Source organism: Protopterus annectens, chromosome 2.part1 (assembly GCF_019279795.1).
Source record: "Protopterus annectens isolate FY-2018-M chromosome 2.part1, PAN1.0, whole genome shotgun sequence".
Lineage (NCBI taxonomy): Eukaryota > Metazoa > Chordata > Ceratodontiformes > Protopteridae > Protopterus > Protopterus annectens.
This window is the reverse complement of record NC_056729.1, coordinates 642,286,696-642,306,475: the sequence shown is the minus strand read 5'-3', so window position 1 is coordinate 642,306,475 and position 19,780 is coordinate 642,286,696. Positions and strand designations below refer to the sequence as shown.

At 42.3% G+C, this 19,780-nt stretch overlaps 1 protein-coding gene across 2 annotated transcripts in view; it reads right to left on the bottom strand.

The window, feature by feature from the left end:
- Window positions 1-19,780, bottom strand: part of FDFT1 (farnesyl-diphosphate farnesyltransferase 1) — a 387,885-nt gene that overhangs the window by 174,042 nt on the left and 194,063 nt on the right. For both annotated transcript variants that reach the window (XM_044062382.1, XM_044062381.1), the window contains exons 6-7: window positions 18,907-19,098; window positions 7,399-7,575 (exon numbers count right to left, since the gene is read on the bottom strand). In XM_044062382.1, coding sequence (XP_043918317.1) covers window positions 7,399-7,575; window positions 18,907-19,098 — 369 coding nt within the window. The remainder of the gene's footprint in view (window positions 1-7,398; window positions 7,576-18,906; window positions 19,099-19,780) is intronic.

Below are 19,780 nucleotides of genomic sequence, written 5' to 3'. Positions count from 1 at the left end.
GTGTTGGTGCTCTCCTAGGAGGCCTAATGTTTTTGGCCCCTCTGAGAAACTGCCTTAGAATTGGATGTGAAAATAAGGGAGGATCCATGTTGTAGTGAGCTGAAATAGCTGAGGCGTGGATTTTAATAGATGAAAAAGAAAGTCCTTTGTGTAACATCTCAGTTAAATATTGTAGAATCTGAGGTATGTCTGGCAGAAGGGTATTTTGGTCTTTAGCTTGGTTCCAGGCGCAAAACCTTTTCCATTTGTCTGAGTAGGCTTTCCTGGTGCTGGGCCTCCTGGCCTTCAGAATAACATCCATAACAGCTTGTGAAAGAGGAGCTGGCTGGTTGCTTAGGAGATTTGCCATGCAGCTAAATTCAAGGTTTTGAGCTGGCTGTGTAGAATCTGACTGTCTTGCTGTGTGAGCAGATGAGAAATTTGTGATAAAATCCATGGTGGGCCTTGGGCCATATTCCTTAATAGTGGGTACCAGTGCTGGCGTGGCCAGTCTGGGGCAATGAGTATCATTTGGGGTTTATCCATCCTGACGTTCAGCAGCACCTTTGTGAGAAGGGGCAATGGAAGGAAGGCATATACTGACAGCATTTTCCAGCTGAATGAGAGTGCATCCACTTTCCAAGCTTGATGGTGAAATGTCCTTGTGCAAAATTTTGTTAGCGGATAGTTTTGGGGGCTGGCAAATAGGTCTATGTCTGGGTGTCCCCATTTTTGAGTGATCATTGCAAATACTTGTGGATCCAGTTTCCACTCGTGGGGATCCATGATGTTTCTGCTTAGGTCATCTGCCAATGTGTTCTTTTTTCCTGGCAGGAATTGAGCTTGTAATTGAACTTGGTAAGCCAGTGCTGTGTTCCACAAGGTCATTGCTTGCCTGCATAGAGGGTAGGAGTGTGTACCCCCTTGTTTGTTTGTGTACCACATTACTGTGGTGTTGTCTGTCCTTATTATAAGCTGTCCTGGATGTAAGAGGTCCTTGAAGGCTGTCAGGGCATTCTGTACAGCTAGCATTTCTTTTTGACTGATGTGCAGATTTCTTTGATATGCAGTCCATATGCCTTGAACACACCGTCCTGCCATGTGTGCCCCCCCAGGCATAGTCCGATGCATCTGTTGTCATAGTTTGCCTGGCTGGGGGTAAGGTGAAAGGCTGACCCGTGTTGAGGTGACATGCCTGTGACCACCATAGAAACTCCTGTTGAAGGCAGGGAATGAGAGGTATCATTGTTTCCAAGCTGTGGCTGTGTTGAGTCCATACGCTTTTTAGGTACCATTGTAATTTCCTCATATGCAGTTTTGCAAATGGTATTAGTAGTATGCAAGATGCCATGAAGGCCAAAGCCTGCAGAATTTTTCTTTCAGGGAGTTGGGTCTTTGTTGCCATTGTTTTGACATATTGAGTTAGCTGTAGTTGTTTGTCTGGCACCAGGTAAGCCATCTGGGCCGTTGTATTCAAGCTGGCAGCCAGGAATGTCATATTTTGTGAGGGCACTAGTTTTGCTTTCTTTTTGTTTACTGTGTACCCTAGGCAACTTAGAAGGTGTTTTACAAAAGCCAGATGTAAGACAGTGCCCTTGCTTTCTGCTTGGATGAGGCAGTCGTCCAGGTATGGGTATATTTGAATTCCTCTTTGTCTGCAGTATGCAATTACTGGTTCCAGGCATTTTGTGAAGACCCTGGGTGCAGTAGATAAGCCAAAGGGCAGTGCAGAGAATTGGTAATGGGTTGAACCTGCAATGAAGCGGAGGTATCTTCTGCAATTTTGTCTGATAGGGACATGCAGGTATGCCTCCTTGAGGTCCAACGTTACTAGCCAAGCCTTCTTGCCCAACATGGGAAGAAGCTGCTGTAGTGTTAGCATCTTGAATTTGGGTACTTGCAAGAAGGTGTTTGGAATTGAAAGGTCCAGAATGGGTCTCCAAGCACTGTCCTTTCTGGGGACTAGAAAGAGCCTTGAGTAAAATCCTTGGCCTTGCTCCTGTGTAGGTACCAGTTGAATGGCTCTCATGTCCATGAAAGTTGTAATTTGTTTTTGTGCCCCTGCCCATTGATTTTGTGGCAGGTTTGGCATGCCTTTTATCCTTGGCAAGGTGTGGAAATGGAATCTGTATCCTTGTGAGATAATGTCTAGGACCCATTTGTCCTTTGTGACGATGCGCCAGTTGTCTGCAAAAAGTGCTAATTTTCCTCCCAAGGGAGCTGCCGAGAGTCTTGCTTGGTAGTTTGAGGTTTAAGTCATTGTGTTTGCCTTCTAGTAGTTTGGGCCCTGTCTTCTCCTCCCTTCTGTGTTGCAGTGCCCTACTGGCGAGGTTTGTAAGGGATTTGTGCTTGTCCTCTGCCCCTTGGGCACCTATATTTATCCCTCTGTGGTCTGTCAGAAGCTGGAAAGGACCAATTTTTTGTTGGCCAATTTCTGCTGAAGCGTGGGGGCTGTACCTGTAAGAAATATTTGACCGTCTGCATAGATTTTGCCTTCTCCTCCATTTTCTTTAAAACCTCTTCTGCTTTAACCCCAAATAAGACATCCTGCTGTAAGGGTGCATCTAGTAACTTTGCTTTAAAATGATCAGGCAGAGTTTGTTCCTTTAACCAAGCATGCCTACGTATAACAGACCCAGTAACAGCTGCTCTACAGGAAGCTTCCAAGGAATCAAATCCACATTGTAAAGTATGTTTGCCCACCTGTTCAGCTGCATGCAACAGATCCTGCATTTCCTTGAATTCAGACTGTTGAGGGTGCATGCTCATCTTTTGTTTTATTTGAGACATTAGGAATTGCTGGCATTTAAGCATGTGAAATTGACAATTTAGTGCTCTCATAGCCAGAGTAGCTGAGGTGTAAACCTTCTTCCCCCACCTATCTAGTGCTCTAGAGTCCCTTTCAGAGGGTACAGGATTTTTGGCCATAGAAGCCTTAGCCCCTTTGGGACCCTGGGAGACTGTCTTTGGATCAGCAAAAGGGCTTTTGTAAAGGAATTTGTGTGAGTCAGGCACTCTATAGTATCTATCTGGTTTGGCTGGAGCAGGAGGCAGAGAATCTGGATTTAGACTAGATTCTAAATAAACATCATCCACAATGTCTAAAACTGAGGGGATAGCAAGTGGTCTGTGCTGGGGGAGTAAAAGAAACTCTCGGAGCCTTTTCTTTGAGTCTGAGTAGTCCTGACATTCCCAGTGGAAATGTTCCCTCATGGTATGTAAGGTTTGCCCAAAGGAATAGTCTTTCAGGGGGAGAAGCTGAGGGAATGGAATCTTCAGCATCAGAATGTTCATAAGGGGGAAAGGAGTAATCATGTTCCTCAGAGGAGCCTGAGGAAATAGACACTTGATCAGAGGAGGCATAATCCTCCTCTTGTCTAGGCCTTTTGTCGGGGGGGGGGGGGGCCCTGATTAAAGAAATCAAATCTTCAGCCATTTTAAGCATCTGTTTCTTAGGCATGGGGCCTTGAACTGGAGACTGAAGTGGTGTCTTTTTTGGTTTTAGAGGAGTCTTAAGCTTAGCATAAGATTTTATGGTGAGAGCAAGTCGGTCTGAAGACACCTTCTGAAACCGAAGGTGTTTCTACAGCACCGGCTTCTCTTTCTGTAATGTCGTCGGTAGGGCCTAAAGAAAATGGCTGCGTCGGCCTAGAACTCTCTGCTAGAGAATCCGAAGTGGTCTGGGGTTCCGATTCTGCAGTAGCCAGGGGCTGCGTAGGCGCCTCACTGAAAACCGGAGGACCGGCCCAGCCGAGGCCTCGGAGTCTGGCTTGGATCTAGGCTGCCTGTCTTTATCTCTGCATTTTTTATGCACGCCGGTAGTCGGCTGCTCCGACGGCATAGTGTAATTAAATTTCCTACCGAAGTAGTGTCGTGCGAAATGAAAGCGTCGCTTTATAGTACACTTATTGAACCTAGCACAAAACCGACAACCAGTGACGTCGTGGTCTGGGCCTAGGCAAGGTATACGATAAGAATGAAAGTCCTTATGAGGTATTTGCTTCCCACAAGAAATGCAATTGTTAACTTTTTCTGACATCGGACTGAGGCAAGAAAAGGTTCCCCAATGGGGTACTTAGCTTTGAAGACTTTGGACTGAAACTCGATTCGAAAATCTCAGGTGTCGGCCGACCGGCACTTGCGAACTGCTTTTGCTTCGGGCACCGCGCGGCAAGAAAGACTGAAGAAAATGGCGTCGGATGCCTCTTGTATACCCCTGGCGCACTGACGTCAGGGAAGAAGCGACAGCAGCCGACGCCAGACCAAGACTTTGGAATTCGGGCTGACTGTGGGACTGCCTGACGGCAGGATAACCCAAGTGTGATGACTGCAGCAGGGTAACACGATCAACATCAGGAAGTCTGCTCCAGAGAAGGGTAGCCTCTGAGACACATACCCTACAACATGTCATAATTATGCTGCATATAAGGTTTAGGTCTCCTAGACTGGGTAATTCTGATACTATTTGTTTTTTGGATGTGTAACAGGTCCATCAGAGCAGGATCAAAGAATGCCTTGTAGGGCAGGCAGAGACTGCCTCTCAGCAGTGTGCAAGACAGAGTACAGGGATAGGGCTTTGAGGTTTTTTGCATAGAACATGCTGGTTATGCTCTGTATTCTTTTTGTATGGAACATCTGCAGATGCTCCAGCTGTTGCTTATGTCTGGTCAGGTACATATCAAAGGGGGTGTCATACTCGGTGATTGGTCTAATGAAAAAAAAGAGTACACAGGAACAATGCCATACCAGGACCTAGATGCCATACCCTTGCTTTTAAGTTGTACAACACAGAATGAATTCCTTACTACCATTGTAAAAATGTGATGGTCAAAGGCCAAATTACTGTCTACATGTATTCCCGAATCTTTGACCACTGGGTCTAATCTTAGGGATGTATTATCAACGTGGTAGTTTCAAGGAGCGGAAGTCTTCCCAAAAAGATGCTACTTTTTTGGAGTTAATCTACAATAACAGAGTGGGGGTATTGTGTTGAATGCTTTGACCAGGTCAATGTGCACCATCTTCCCCTTTTCCATTGCTTTGGTGACCTTTTTGAAGAAGTTCACCACACTGAGTAGGCATGACCTGCCATTGATGTAGGGTTGCCACCTTTTAAATGGGCCAAAGTGGGACATTGGTGTGTGGCCAATATGACACTGGCCACACCCTCTACCATGACATCACCACAGGAGCGGTGAAGGAGATGCTGTTATGGGTATGACGGATGGCTGCTGGAGTGGCTGGCTGCTGCAGTGGCTAGCTGGCTGGCTGGCTGCTGGAGTGGCTGGCTGGCTGCTGCAGTGGCTGGCTGGCTGCTGCAGTGGCTAGCTGGCTGGCTGGCTGCTGCAGTGGCTAGCTGGCTGGCTGGCTGCTGCAGTGGCTGGCTGGCTGGCTGGCTGCTGCAGTGGCTAGCTGGCTGGCTGGCTGCTGCAGTGGCTAGCTGGCTGGCTGGCTGCTGCAGTGGCTAGCTGGCTGGCTGGCTGCTGCAGTGGCTAGCTGGCTGGCTGGCTGCTGCAGTGGCTAGCTGGCTGGCTGGCTGCTGCAGTGGCTAGCTGGCTGGCTGGCTGCTGCAGTGGCTAGCTGGCTGGCTGGCTGCTGCAGTGGCTAGCTGGCTGGCTGGCTGCTGCAGTGGCTAGCTGGCTGGCTGGCTGCTGGAGTGACTAGCTGACTGGCTGCTGGAGTGGCTGGTTGTCTGGCTGCTGGAGTGACTAGCTGACTGGCTGCTGGAGTGGCTAGCTCATTGATGGGAGTAGCAGCTGGATGGATGAATGACTGGATGGATGGCTGGCTGCATGAATGGATGGCTGCATGACTGAATGAATGAATGAATGAATGAATGGATGAATGAATGGCTGACTGGTTGGATGAATGGATGAATGGATGGATGGCTCGTTAGAAAAAAAAAATCTTGGTTGTTTTTTTTTTAACGGCTGTAGAAGCGCTTAAAACAAAACGCTCCTACAGCCGCGATCTTTGCAGGGCTCTTCCTGCCCCAATCCCTACCCCTTTCATGAACTGCAGCCAATTGCTGCACGAATTAAAGCACCCGGACCTAACAGGCAGCAGCTTTGCCTGCAGGTCCGGGTTGGTGACACAACTGAATTGCTGTGGAAAAGCAGGAAGCAATAGCGGCTTTTCCACGGCAATTCAGTGCGATTGAAAAGCGGGACTTTTAAAGTCTCACTAGTTTGCACTGCGGGCAACAGGATGAGGCAGCTCAACCTGTGAGTGTCCCGATGACAACGGGACAGGTGGCAACCTTACCTCGATGAAACCAAACTGGGTTGAATCCAGTGTCTGAAAGTTTCCTATGTCACTGTTTCTCAATTTCAAGATAATTCTTTCCATGGCTTTACATATGAGAGTAGTCAGACTAATGAGTCAGTAGTCACCCAATCACATAGATGGCAGACTCTTATGCTGAGAGACAATAATTGCAATCCTCCATTCACTTGGCACAAAGCTTGTTTGGAGGCCATGGTTAAATAATGATTCTAGTGATCCTGAAAGGTTATGCTTAATGCTATTAAGCAACATCCTGGGTTACTATCGGGGCCCTCTGATCCAGTGTTCTTGTTCTCTGGCAGTGCACCGAGGACCTGGTGATAGGTGGGGGAGTTATGGTTAAGGATATTTCCTGAAGGGTGACTGGGGAGGGAAAGGGGGATAAAACTGGAGCTAAATTTGTTGGGCATAAAATTGCACCTTTTTAACTGACAGGATTTCAGACTTGTGCAGGAAAAAAAAAAAAAAAAAAAATCAAAAAACACGATTGTAAATCCATTGTCTTAACCACTTTTTTGTAATTGTAATAAAGTTTGAATAGGTCAAGCAACATAAAAGACATGTCCTACAGTTTTTTGCATTACAGCCAAACATTTTCTGATAAACATATTTATTGCTCATTTTCTGCGTCAATGGATAATGTAGCCAAAACACTTTTTACCACTGTGGGTATCCCCACTGTGAATATACCTGCAATTAGAATACCATTAAAGAATCTGCACTGCTATGTATGGTAAAAAGCAGTGCCCCCCCCCCCCAAAAAAAAAAAATTTGCTGAAACACTGATACCTCCCGAGCAGAAAAAGGTACAAAAGTAATATTCTGCTATCACAGCATACGGCAAAATAATCTGACTGGGTATTTTACCATTTGTGGAAAGCAAAATGTTAATGAAGACAGCCATCTGCTTTAGAAATATTTGCCCGATGCCTACATGATGTGAATACAGACTTAAAGGGCCAAAAAGTACGGCACTATAAATTGATTTTCCCAGACAATAAAATCTTTTTAAATATTTCTACAAGACAAAAGCATGTAAAATTAATACAAGACAGGATGTTTTTCTAGTAGAGTTTGCAGACAAATACACATATAGTATATAGATATCAAACTAGTGTGCTGTATATTGGTTACCTGTGGAATTGCACAAAAATTGAAGACACTCTGGTTCTTTAGCCTGGATAAGTATGTCAAAACATCTGGGACATGTTGAAGGGCATTTGTAACCAGTTCATTCAGACATTTTACAGCAGAATCTAGATTTTCTGGCACAGCAAAGTCTGAAAGTTTCTGGGCATACTTTTCCCATACCTAAAATAAATAAATTAAATTAATTAGTCTGAAACAACCAAGAGAGGAATGCAAATTATTGTCAGATATTTATTTCACTTTAATATTTACAACACAGAGTATTTTAATGTTATGTAGCTGGTGGTACTACAAGCTGGGACAGCTACCATACCTTGCAAACTGGCTCAGGGATAGAACCCACATGGTCAGAATTGCATGTGCCATGTCAGACTCTAAACCAGTTACAAGTGGCGTCCCACAAGGCTCAGTCCTGGGACCTCTCTTGTTTGGTATATGTTTCTCTGAGGTACAGGCTAACATGGGAGGACTATGGTTGACCAAGTTCGCAGATGACTGCAAACTGGGTGCCATAATCGACTCGCCGACTGACACAAGCATCCTCCAAAAGGGTCTCACAGAGATGGATAACTGGTGCCAGAGCCATGGTCTAAAGCTAAATGCCAAAAAGTGCATAGTCATCCCCTTTGGGAAAAACAAAGTGCCCACAAATTACCACATAGGTGGTAATCCATTAAGTACGGAAGAAGTGATTAGGGATTTGGGGACCCAAGTAGATAGCAATCTCTCCTTTGACAATCACGTTGCCAAAGTGGTTAGAAAGACTTTCTATATAGCCCACCTTATCACGAAAGGGTTCACATCTAGATCAAGAGAGGTCACTGTGCCCCTCTACTCATCAGGCCTATAAATTGAATACAATGCCCCATTTGGGATGTACATTACCAGACACCTGCAGCAACTGGAAAGACCCCAAAAGTACCTCACCAAGAGGATCAAGGGACTCAAACAGATGCCCTACGCAGTTAGGCTAAAGAAACTCTAGCTCTACTCAGCTGCTTATCGCCTACTCAGAGGCGATCTGTGCCTGACGTATAAAGCCATGTCGAAACCAGAATTAATGGACATGCTCCACCTCAGGAAATCCAAATATCTTAGAGCTACTGAATACTGCAACAGTGAAGAGAAGGACATCTGCTGTTACCATAACATTTTACACAACTGTACTATGTCCTGCCACATCACTGTTGCAGTATTCATATCCAATGGGAGTATATAAAAGCTACTGTAAGGAATGGGAGGAGGAAAGCAAGGAGGAACCTTCCTCAAACCCATGAAGGATAGCCTTGGCAAAACCTGCCCTGGCTCTAAAAATGACATTCAATCTACACTGTCTAGTGAAGTGTGCACAGAACAAGCAGCAGCTTCATGGATGGAAGTGGTGTCCAAACCCTTCAAGAAAGCCCCAAAAGAGGCCAGTGCCCCAGAAGAATGGTCCCGAGTAGATGCAGAAAACCGTTTGCCATGAAAGGAACAACAAAAGGAAATGGCTTTCCAAATCCAGGAGGAGACAGTTTGCTTAGTAATAGCCAAGTCCAACATCCTGGCATGAAAAGAAACAAACCGTTGCCGAGATTTGCATATAGCCTAGGTCTTACCTAGATGATATCTTAACTGCCTATAAAGATCCAAGGTATGTAGATCCTTCTCACTAACAGGCTGCAGGAAAGGAAAAAAAATGAAGGAAGCTGGATAGACTAAGGGACAATTCCTTGACCACCTTATGCATAAAAGAAGGATTAGTAAGCAGAGACACCCTATCCCTATGAAATATCAAAAAAGGAGACACCACCGTCAAGGCTTGGAGTACAGAAACTCTCTTGGTGGAAGTAACACAACCAATAAAACAGTCTTCCAGGTGTAATGCTGCAGAGAAGCAGCAGCAGGATCAAAAGGAGCCTGTGTCAGTTTTTCAAGGACAAAATTAAGATTCCAAGAAGGAGAGATGGGTTTTCTTGGAGGCCTGTTGTGAAGAATGTCTTTCAGGAATTATTTAACCTCACAATGAGAGGCTAGGGGTGAAGTCAAAGGCAGAAAAGAGACAGCAGTTAATACATGTGCGGGAGAACCAAAGTAACCCCAAAATCAGAGGAATACTGGTGAAGTTTAAGACACCAAACAGAAAATCCCTTCCATTGGGATATATACATTATTTTCTGGTAAAGGGTTTCCTGGCCTCCTGAAGAACCTTAAGCATATCTTCAGAGAAATGGCGTTGAAAAGGGAAACCACTTGTTTTATGTGAGAAGCTTTATCTGGTGAGGTAACCTGTAATGACTATCCTGGCCAGATGAAAAAGGAAGGGGGATCCAGTGCTGTCTGAGCCAAAATTGAGTCACCAATAAGATTTTTGAGGAATCCTATCTGATCTTGTGCAGGACTCTGGGAAGAGGAGGAAGAGGGAGGAAGCATAAAGAACATCCTCTTCAATGAAAACATATGGTATCCATACTCTAAGCCAGAGCACCTGGGGTTTTGGAACAGAAGTGAGGTAGCTGTCTATGCAGAGTCGACGCAAAAAGATCCACTTGAGGGATACCTCTGAGGAATAATGTCTGAAACTTCTCTCTGTGAAGCATCCATCCATGAGTCTGCTCTGGACCTGCTCAGAGTGTCTGACACCAGGTTTTGTCCTTAAGGAAATGTAAACGGACTACAGAGAAACTTGCATCTACACAGCTAGATGCCAGACCTAATGGGCTAGTCTGCAAAGAAGACAGGACAATACCCTCGCTTGATGATGTACTGCAGTACTGTGTTCTTTTCTGTATAGACACTTAAAGGGCCTAGGGAACCAAAGGGAATGGAAGGAATGTAGAGCAAGAAAAAGTACCCACATTTCTTTGATGATGTGATCCAGCTGCTGATGAGAGGCCAGAGACTGTGAACCCTCATAGTGCCTGAAACAACCCCCACACTTGATCTGAAGCATATGTAAAGAGCTCCTGAGGTGGAGCAAGAGGTTGGAAAGGGATGCCTGGATAGACAGATGTGTTGAATTCACCACTGAAGCTTGCCTTTCAGACAAGGAAGTAAGGGAATTAGAAACTCCAGTGGATGGCAATGTTGAAGACACACCGACTGCAGGTACCACACTTCCCCATGTGAAGTTTGGCAAAGGTGAGCATGGGGATGGTCAAGGCCATGAACTGCAAAATCCTCAGACATTCCCTGGCAGGCATGAGATGCACAGGAAGCAAGGACTGGAAATACGTGGTTAGAGATGGTACCTTGGCAGCAGGCAGAGATGCCACCATTGGAATAGCTTGAATCCTGCATCGCAGGAAAATGAGATCTTGAGAGGAGGACAGGACAGACTTCTGGAGACTGACGGTGAAAGCCAGACTGTGAAAAAGGAGCCTGGTAAAGTGCAGGTCCTGCAGGAACTCTGAAAGAGCAGATTGTCCAGATCACCAACACCACCGAAAAATGGGGAATTAGATCTGAAAGGGGGTGGGAAATGCCCAAATAGGAAAGAAGAGACTTCCAGAACACGAAGTAGTCTTGACAAATGATTGAAAGAACCCAAGCATTTGAAGTAATCTGTTGCCACACAGGGACAGACAGAGACAGTCCTAAGAGACAAAGGAACCACAGGGAGAGACAGACAGTCCAAGAGACAAAGGAACCTGGCTGAGGGGAAAGGAGGTCAGAATACCACATGGAGGTAGATTTGTCCTGAAAGGAAGGCTTTTGAGATTTAGGCATCTGAGGGAGTTTGTCAGAAAAAAACATGCACAGGGACTTTTTGATCTTTGGAGGGCTGACAAGGATGTCTACAAACAAAGTCAGTTTTAACAGGATAATTCCTCTGAAACTTAAGAATGGGAGAGACAAACATCTGTTTCAGGTCCTTCGTGACCTTGCCTTAGTCCTATAAGGTTTTAAATAATTCTGTCCCTGGAGTACTAAAGAGATTTTGATTATCTAAGGGAGCATCATGAAGCTTAGTCTTAATGTCATCAGGCAAAACTTAAAGATGAAGCCAGGAATACTGCTTCATGACGCAGCCTGAAGCAACAGCTCTAGAGGAGGCAGCATTGGAACTACTCTTAATGGAGACGTGAGCCACCTGAGATGTGGATCCAACTGAAGAAAGAGCAGTGGACTTAGCCTCAAAATGAGGCAGGTCAGAGACAACCCCTCCCAGCTGAGACGAATGGGATAAAACATATCTAGTAATGTGAGTTTGACATGAAATGCCAGGGTGGCAGGAGTGTAGACTTTACCCAGTCACTTCATAGCTCAATGATCCTTGTCTGGGGGAAGATGCTTAGAGGAAGGCACAAGCTGAGAAGGCTAATCAGCAGAGACAGAGGTCACAACAGGGACACAAAAGAAGTTTGAAAGCCTCAGGGACCTTATAAAACTGGTCAAGCTTCTTAGGGCAAGATGTTGGGAATCAGGAGCCAAAGAAGCAGCTGGAAAAGTATCCAACAGAACAACCAACACAGGATGGACAGTAGAAGGCTTAAGGGAATCCATCTGCAGCAACTGGCATCATTTCTGGATGTCAGAAACTTGGGAGCAGCCCCACTTAAAATGCTCCATCATGTGAACCACTAATCTTCCAAAGGGGAGTCAAGACTTGACAATTCTTGCTCCCCAGAACCATACTCCAAAGATGATGGCAAATGGGAGGAGAAAGCTAAGGAATCCTCATCAGAGAAATCAGGTTCCCTAGATCTTTTAGGGGTAGTGCAACAGAGAGGAGCAGGAACCACAACCCCCTGAGGTGGTCTCAAAGTCATCACGGCATTAAAACAAACCCAGAGTAAAATCTTGCCACTCTCGAAGGATCTTTGGGAGCAGGAGAAATGTGCTTAGCCCTCTGTCTTTTCCTTAAGGGGGACGTCAGCTTTAACAAACCTCGGCAGTTCAGAGACTTGACTCAATCAGGGTAACAGGCACGTCTTCTTTAATCAAGATCTGGAGGATCTCCCTGGGCTCCTCAAATATGATCAGCTGTGGTTCCCCCTCCATGTCCACAGTGGATGTACACAAATCCTTAGAGGACGTGTAAGAAGCTGGTTATCTGCCAGCCTCAACAAGGGCATTGCAGAAGAAACAGACATCAGCACTGGGTGGTCCTCGGGGGCATCACACACCTCATGAGAGATGCCTGTCAGATTCGGCACAGCTGTAGTATCAGACCTCTGCAGTATCAGACCTCAACTTTTTAGCCTTTTTCTTAAGAGGCAGTTGTACAGTTGTACCTTGGGTGGGAAGATTCGGCCATGGTACCATTGGCCAACAACTTGAGACTCCGGTTCTCTACATAAATTTAAAGAGAAGACAGATAGCTGTGGATACTGCAAACTACAAAGTTCGCTCGCCCACTTACTGAATAAATTAAATTAAAAACTTAACCCCAGAAGTGTTAGTTCTCTTAGAAGGGTATCTAACAATGGAAGAATTTCAAACTGTGAAAAAAAAATTACAACCTACATTTTAGAAAAATAACTGCATAGTGCTAATCATGGAAACTGAACAAATACGTAAACACAACAGGATATTATGAAGCACTTTGTCTATGATAAAACAAAAAAATTGGAAAGCTTAAATGGGCTAAATCACAAGCCTAGGAAAGGTGGGACTAATTGGGCTCCATTACAGGTACCCTCCCATCAGCCAGCCAGCACTAACAAAACAGTTACATGTAGCAGAAATAGAAAAACATGGAATGGCTAAACAATAAACAAAGGGAAGGTGGTGCTAACTGGGCTATACTTCAGGTGGCCACCCATCAGCCAAAACATTTTTTCCTCTTTCCTGCATCTCAGAAACCAGAAATTACAGAAGTGGTCCAGGAGGAAGACTTGCCTTTAATGTACATTCAATTAACTTTGTGTAGTCTGCTGGGTGGTGACATTGTGCTAACAGAACAATGCAGCTACTGACAGCAAGTAAAAACAAACAGACAAATGTGCAGTGCCAGTCTTTTTTCACACTAGGACAAAAACGCAGCCACCACATAGTCAAGAACCATAAAGTGAGCAATCAAAGTTTAATCAACATCTAGCTTGGGTAACTCTGCTGATAGCAGCACAGCTGCCCTGCCTTGCTTCCAGTAATGCAACCGAGACTGAGGGTGGGTGGTAAGGAGAGTGAGTGAGTGAGCGAGAGTGATTTAGCTCACAGCAGACTGGAGGAGTGGGTGAACAGATTGTGTTTCTGTTTTTTTTGGGGGTTCCACCACTGCAACAGCTTGTCCCTTTTCAAAAGGCATTTTAATCAGAAACATAAAAACCACTGCAGGAAATGCAGCTCTACATCAACGGGTGTGGGTTCCCCAACCCCCTTTACGCAAAACCCCATTCATTTACAGCTAGTGTATCTTAAAGCATAGTGTGTAAGCCTTTTCTGGCAGATGAACCAGTCCCTTCCACTAATGTTGCTGTTGGCCAGTCACTTAAAACAAATTCATAGATTAGTACTAGGCTAACTGCCCTTGTGGGTCATTTTAAACCTAGCCAATCACTCTATGTGAGAATCAAACCCTGCACCTTGTGTTTGTAAGGTAAACACCCTAACCATTATGCCAACCTCCCACTGTGGGATTTACACTATACTCTTCCATACATCAGACAAAATTCACATAACATTTGGAATATTTCTAGTAAAAATACAAGCCTTTGGCCTTAGTACTTCCACAAAAAAAAAAAATATTATTGTTCCCTTCAGAAGTTATAGCCTCAACATATGCAACTTTCATCTGGAAGCAATGGTGCACACTTTCTGCCCACAATATAGTGTTTTGGATCCATTTGTTTTTAATCTTCTTTTGAATGAAGAATGATGTCTGCAGATTGCAGTGAATGCCATGGATATTGGTCTAAGCCACATACCAATTACCTTTTCTGTTTTTGCAGAGAGCACAGCATGCTATTTTATGCAGGTCAGTCAAGACCCATCTTTAGAAATGGCTCAGAATAACTATATATTTTTTAGTAATTTTAGTTGGCCTTTGTTGACTGGGTTAGTCCCATATGGCTAGTGGCCGTTCTTCAGGGGAGACCTGAGAAGGTATTAAAACTACTTGGGGAAATTTTGGCTGGGTAATTGGGGTGCTTCCCCAACTCCTTTTGATAGGTGCCACGGGATCTTAAATATCTACCTGAACTACCGCCAACTCAAGCAGATGGGACTCTGCTTAACATCTCATCCAAAAGAATGATGAACTCAGGAGTGCAGCACCCCCTTATACTGCAGTGTAATGTCAGATATCACTGTACTTGATGTGGGAAAAGAACCCAAAGCTTTCTGTACAAAAGGTGAATGTACTACCTGATACGCCAATGAGACAGCTTTGCGGCTTCCACATGGTCTGGCAGTATGTCCATCTTTCTACAGATATCAAAAAGTGGGTGATGAAAAAAAAAACATTGCATGAGTATAGCCCACTGATTTACATATATCAGAAAAATCCTCACAGTCCCTTAGGAAAGGAAAATCCATTTAATCTACAGAGTTATATTCAGTCCTGACATTAAAGACTAATGAGAAATCAGCAGTGATTTAGAAATATGCTATTCTGGTTATGTTCTACCGAACTACATTAAACTGTTCTGTAGTATCTTAGTTTATGCATTCTGCAGTCTATGAATATTTCTGATTGTTCTGGATTAAAGGTTCAATGTTTTTAATACAAGGTACATGTTCAGGGTCTACTCACTGGTGATACCACATTTGGGCAGTGGTATATAATTCAGCAGGGCAGGACTAAGAATCTAGATTTTTGCATATAGGCAAGAATAGAACAGGTATATATATATATATATATATATATATATATATATATATATATATATATATATATTATACACACACACCACTTACCAAAGCTGCTAGAATACCACTGTGTCAACAGACGTGTCTAAATTTATTCATTTAATTATTTACTACTAAAAACTATTCTAGCAGAAGATACTAACTGTAAATCACTAGCAGTGTGGAAAGGCAAAACTATAGAAACTGCAATTTTTTTTTTGTTATTTAAATTCACAGTTTGCTGCCAGGGTTTGATCAGCTGGGTGACACCTCTATTTTTTCACAGTGGACCTGTAGAGCAAATCACCCAAGAAATGAAGTATAGCAAATCACAAGCACAAAGAAACATACTAAGACTTATGGATAACAAGTAAAATTCCAAGGGAATCAGGGGATATGATTCTTCAAGTAAAGAAATTATTATCAGTTAGTTAATAAAGTAAGTACAAATGAGCATTTGTTGCTAATGATGTTTACAAATAATTATTAAAAAGGAGTAGCTTGGAAATATATTTAAACTATCAAAACAGAATTCATAAGAGGTGTATTTCATGGGTAACATTCAAAAGAGGAAGAATCAATTAACTGAAGGAAGGAACTGGAAATGCTTGTGAGTGTGTGTGTGCGTGTGTGTGTGTTTGTGGGGGGGGGGGTCCAAGTACGTAGCAAAGCACCCAAGAAATGAAGTATAACAAATCAGAAAGAAACAAGTCTACAGTTACAGATAGACAAGCTAGCAAGTAACGCCTTGTAGCCATTAAGCTAAACATTTTACTAAGCATGACAAGGGCAAACTTGTTTTGAAAATACAGTAACACGCACTATGAAGTCATACTTTGCTTGTCTTTTTAACATCCTTTGCTTTTTAACAGTACCTGTCTTCCACCCGTGTACAATATTTAAACTGCATTTGAATGTCATGCTTGAGAGAACAGCTTATTTAGTGATTTTATTTAGCTTTAGAATTGCAGCCCAAAGCATTTTTAAATATCTCATAGTTGTATTTCACGGAGATAATAAAGAGTGTAAGAAACTTCTGTGTGTGGAAGATTTTCAGTCCATATATTTCTAGTTAATCACTGTATATTAATCAGATCAGACAATAGTAGTAGAAGTAGCGAACTTAAACTCATCTTAAGTCAAAACAAAACAAAACAAAAAATAATAATAGAAAATATATAATTGTACAGCATTACTAAGTATTCAAAAGTAATCCAAGCAAGACAGGCAGTCTGTTTCCAGTCGAAAATCCTTTATTTAAAGTACACAGACAAGTGATCCAAGTAAAGCAAAAATAGAGTAATAATTTTGTCACAAGCTTTCTAAATATATATATATACTTTTTATCAGGCATGGGAGTGGTTTATTGTGCTGTAAAACAAAGTGTTATTGGTACACATGTTAAATTCACACCCTTTTCCCCCATCAGTGTGACATTCGAGCTGGTCCTGCCCTTTTTAGTAGCTGTCACAATAATATATAACCCTTATGTACTTTAAATAAAATTTATAATGATGTGGTACCTCTTATTTAACCACATTATTAAGTCGATTATTAAGCCTGTGATTTTATCCAAGACGATAGTTTTTTTAGGAAGCCTGGACTAAACTACTTCTGTTCAATTAAAAGTGCACTAGAACTTAGAAAATTGCCAAATTATTAACATGAATAATTGTATTTTATTTTATTCTACAAATTGGTTTTAAATACCATTTTAAATAAGTTGAAATTTAAGTGTATATTTTGTTTCCATCATCATACATACATTTTTTCTTATTTTTTTCTGGTTCTTTTTTCCACTTTATTCGAAATGATGTGTAATAGCAATACTAACTAATTATACAATTATATACATTTTTATAGATTTTTTTTACAGATTGTTTTTAGGGTGGGGTTTTTGTACACAGACCTGAAGAAGTCTAGAAGGACGAAAGCGATCTTTGTTAACACTAGGTTATGAAAATAGAAATTGATTTTTACATGCAAAATGTATATATATATTTTTTGATTGCTAAATGAACTAAGGTTGATATATTTCTAGCAATGTAATATACTGTCTTGGATAAAATCACAGACTTAATAATCAACTTAATAATCTGGTTAAATAAGAGGTACCACATCATTATACATTTTATTTAAAGTACATAAGGGTTATATACTATTATGACAGTGACTAAATAGGGCAGGACCAGCTCGAATGTCACACTGATGGGGGAAGGGATGTGAATTAAACATGTGTACCAATAACACTGTTTCACAGCACAATAAACCACTCCCATGCCTGATAAAAAAGTATATATATATTTAGAAAGCTTGCGACGAAATTATTACTCTATTTTTGTTTTACTTGGATCGCTTGTCTGTGCACTTAATAAAGGATTTTTGACTGGAAACAGACTGCCTGCCTTGCTTGGATTGCTTTCGAATAATTAGTAATGCTGTATAATTACATATTTTCTATTATTATTTTTTGTTTTGACTTAAGACAAGTTGAAGTTTGCTACTTCTACTACTATTATCTGATCTGATCTGATTAATATACAGTGATTAACTAGAAACACACACAGAGAAGTTTCTTACACTGTCTTGTTTTTGGACCCACTGCACCTTAGTGGGTTGTTTTGAGACTTTGGGGATACCACGGAGATTACTTGTTTTTTCATGGAGATAATAAAAGACCACCTGCAAAGAAAACACTGTATTAACTGTACTAGAATCTGTGACGAGCCCAATTTCCTATATCATGAAAATCTGAGATCAGGCTATTCCTGGTATTCATGATTTTGCAGATTATGTGGCAAATACTAAAGGGAACATGCTTCACAGTCAAGAGAATACTACTTAATTATGTTTTGAGTGTATGTTGCAGTCTTGGGGTCAGAGTAAAGGGAAGGAAAAGTACCTGGTAAAGGAAAAAATGGACTTCTTCAGGACGAGCTAACTGCAGCATAGCCATTCTATGGGCAGTCATATGGGGATTTTTTTAACTGCAGTCCTTATGCCTTTGTAATTCTGCACAAGTACTCAATGGAGGGGGTTGGAATGGCTGCCTTGTGGATCCATCACCCACTTCAACAAATGAAACAGCCCAGCAGGTTATCCCATCTTTCATCTTCTGAGCAGATAGCTCCCACTAGGTCCCCAGTATCCACTGGGGATTCAACAGTGGGAGATGTTTTCCCACAATCCTGTGGGGATGACAGCAGGCAGCACATCTTCACCCCTCCACTCTGGCTGGTTCCTCCAATGCAAGAACTGCCAATATCATAGTCAGGGCTACATCTCCCTATACCACAGAGTCTAAAAACTCAACATCTGGGTGGCCCTCTGCTTTAAATATGAACTACTGACTACTCAGTAAAAATTGGCAGGATTTTAACAGCTAGAAAATGTGTCAATCAATAAATACAAAAGAGTTCACACTATTCTTACAAAGCAAATTCAGATGATAGATGTGTGACTATGAAATCCATTATTCAAATAACTTCATCAAGATCTGCAGTGTACACAAAAAGTATTATTCACTGTGTATTTACATCAATATTGAGTGTCAGACTTATTTTTACAGTTCTGCAGTACAGAAATGGCCACAAACTACTGTTAAGCTACAAATGGCTAAAATGCCTACTTAGCTAGTTTAACCTGCCTACCTTGATACAGATTTGAGAGCAAACTGTCAACAAAATAATTTAGAATACTTCAGTAAAAGCCATTCTTCTTTACCTCTTTTGGCCAAAATTCTCTGCCATCTTGTTGGTCTTCCAAATAATCCCGAATGATGTTTGTTTTCTGCAGGAAAAGACCCATTGAATTTGGGAGACTAGTATCTTGCCCCAAAATGGGATCCTCCAACTCTGAGGCAGAAAAGAGCCGAGAAAGACCAATTCCAACAAGTCCTGCCACGTAATGACAGTACTGTAAAAAAGAAAGAGAAAAAATCCTGAAATGCAACTTAATACTTGTTATCACATTAATGTCTACAGTGCTACAAAAAGATGGCTAAACTTTACATCTAAAATCAGCACAACCTCGGGTATTTGCAAACAACTACATGAAATAGTACACAGATAAGGTTACAGAGCACCCCATGATATTAATCTATGAAAAAGAGTGATCACTTTTACTTCACAAGGAATTATTTCAGCATTAAACATGCAAAGTAGCTCTCCACAGCTGTGACATATGGCATCAATTTGCAGTCTGCTACGCTCAACTATTAAAAGACCACAACTTACCTAAACAGCATTACGCATTAAACGGACATTTAATTTACCAATCAGCTCAGGAAGAAACACATCAGAAATTCTAGACAGAACTTGTTTGGGGACAAACTAGGCTGATAATGGCACTTTTTGGAAGTTATGCAAACAGAACATTGACAAGTTTCAGTGCATATACCTTGTGTTTTTGTAAGACTTGTGCTTGAGAAAGGCACTCGAGAAAAATACTGAAGGCAAGAGAAAAACACTTAAAATGCAGCACTCCTAGAACAGAATAACTAACCTGCTTCCACGATTCAGTTTAACAGGACATTTTACCACACTAAAACATGGCATGCAGACGTACATGCAGAAATACAACTACCGACAGCAGAAGA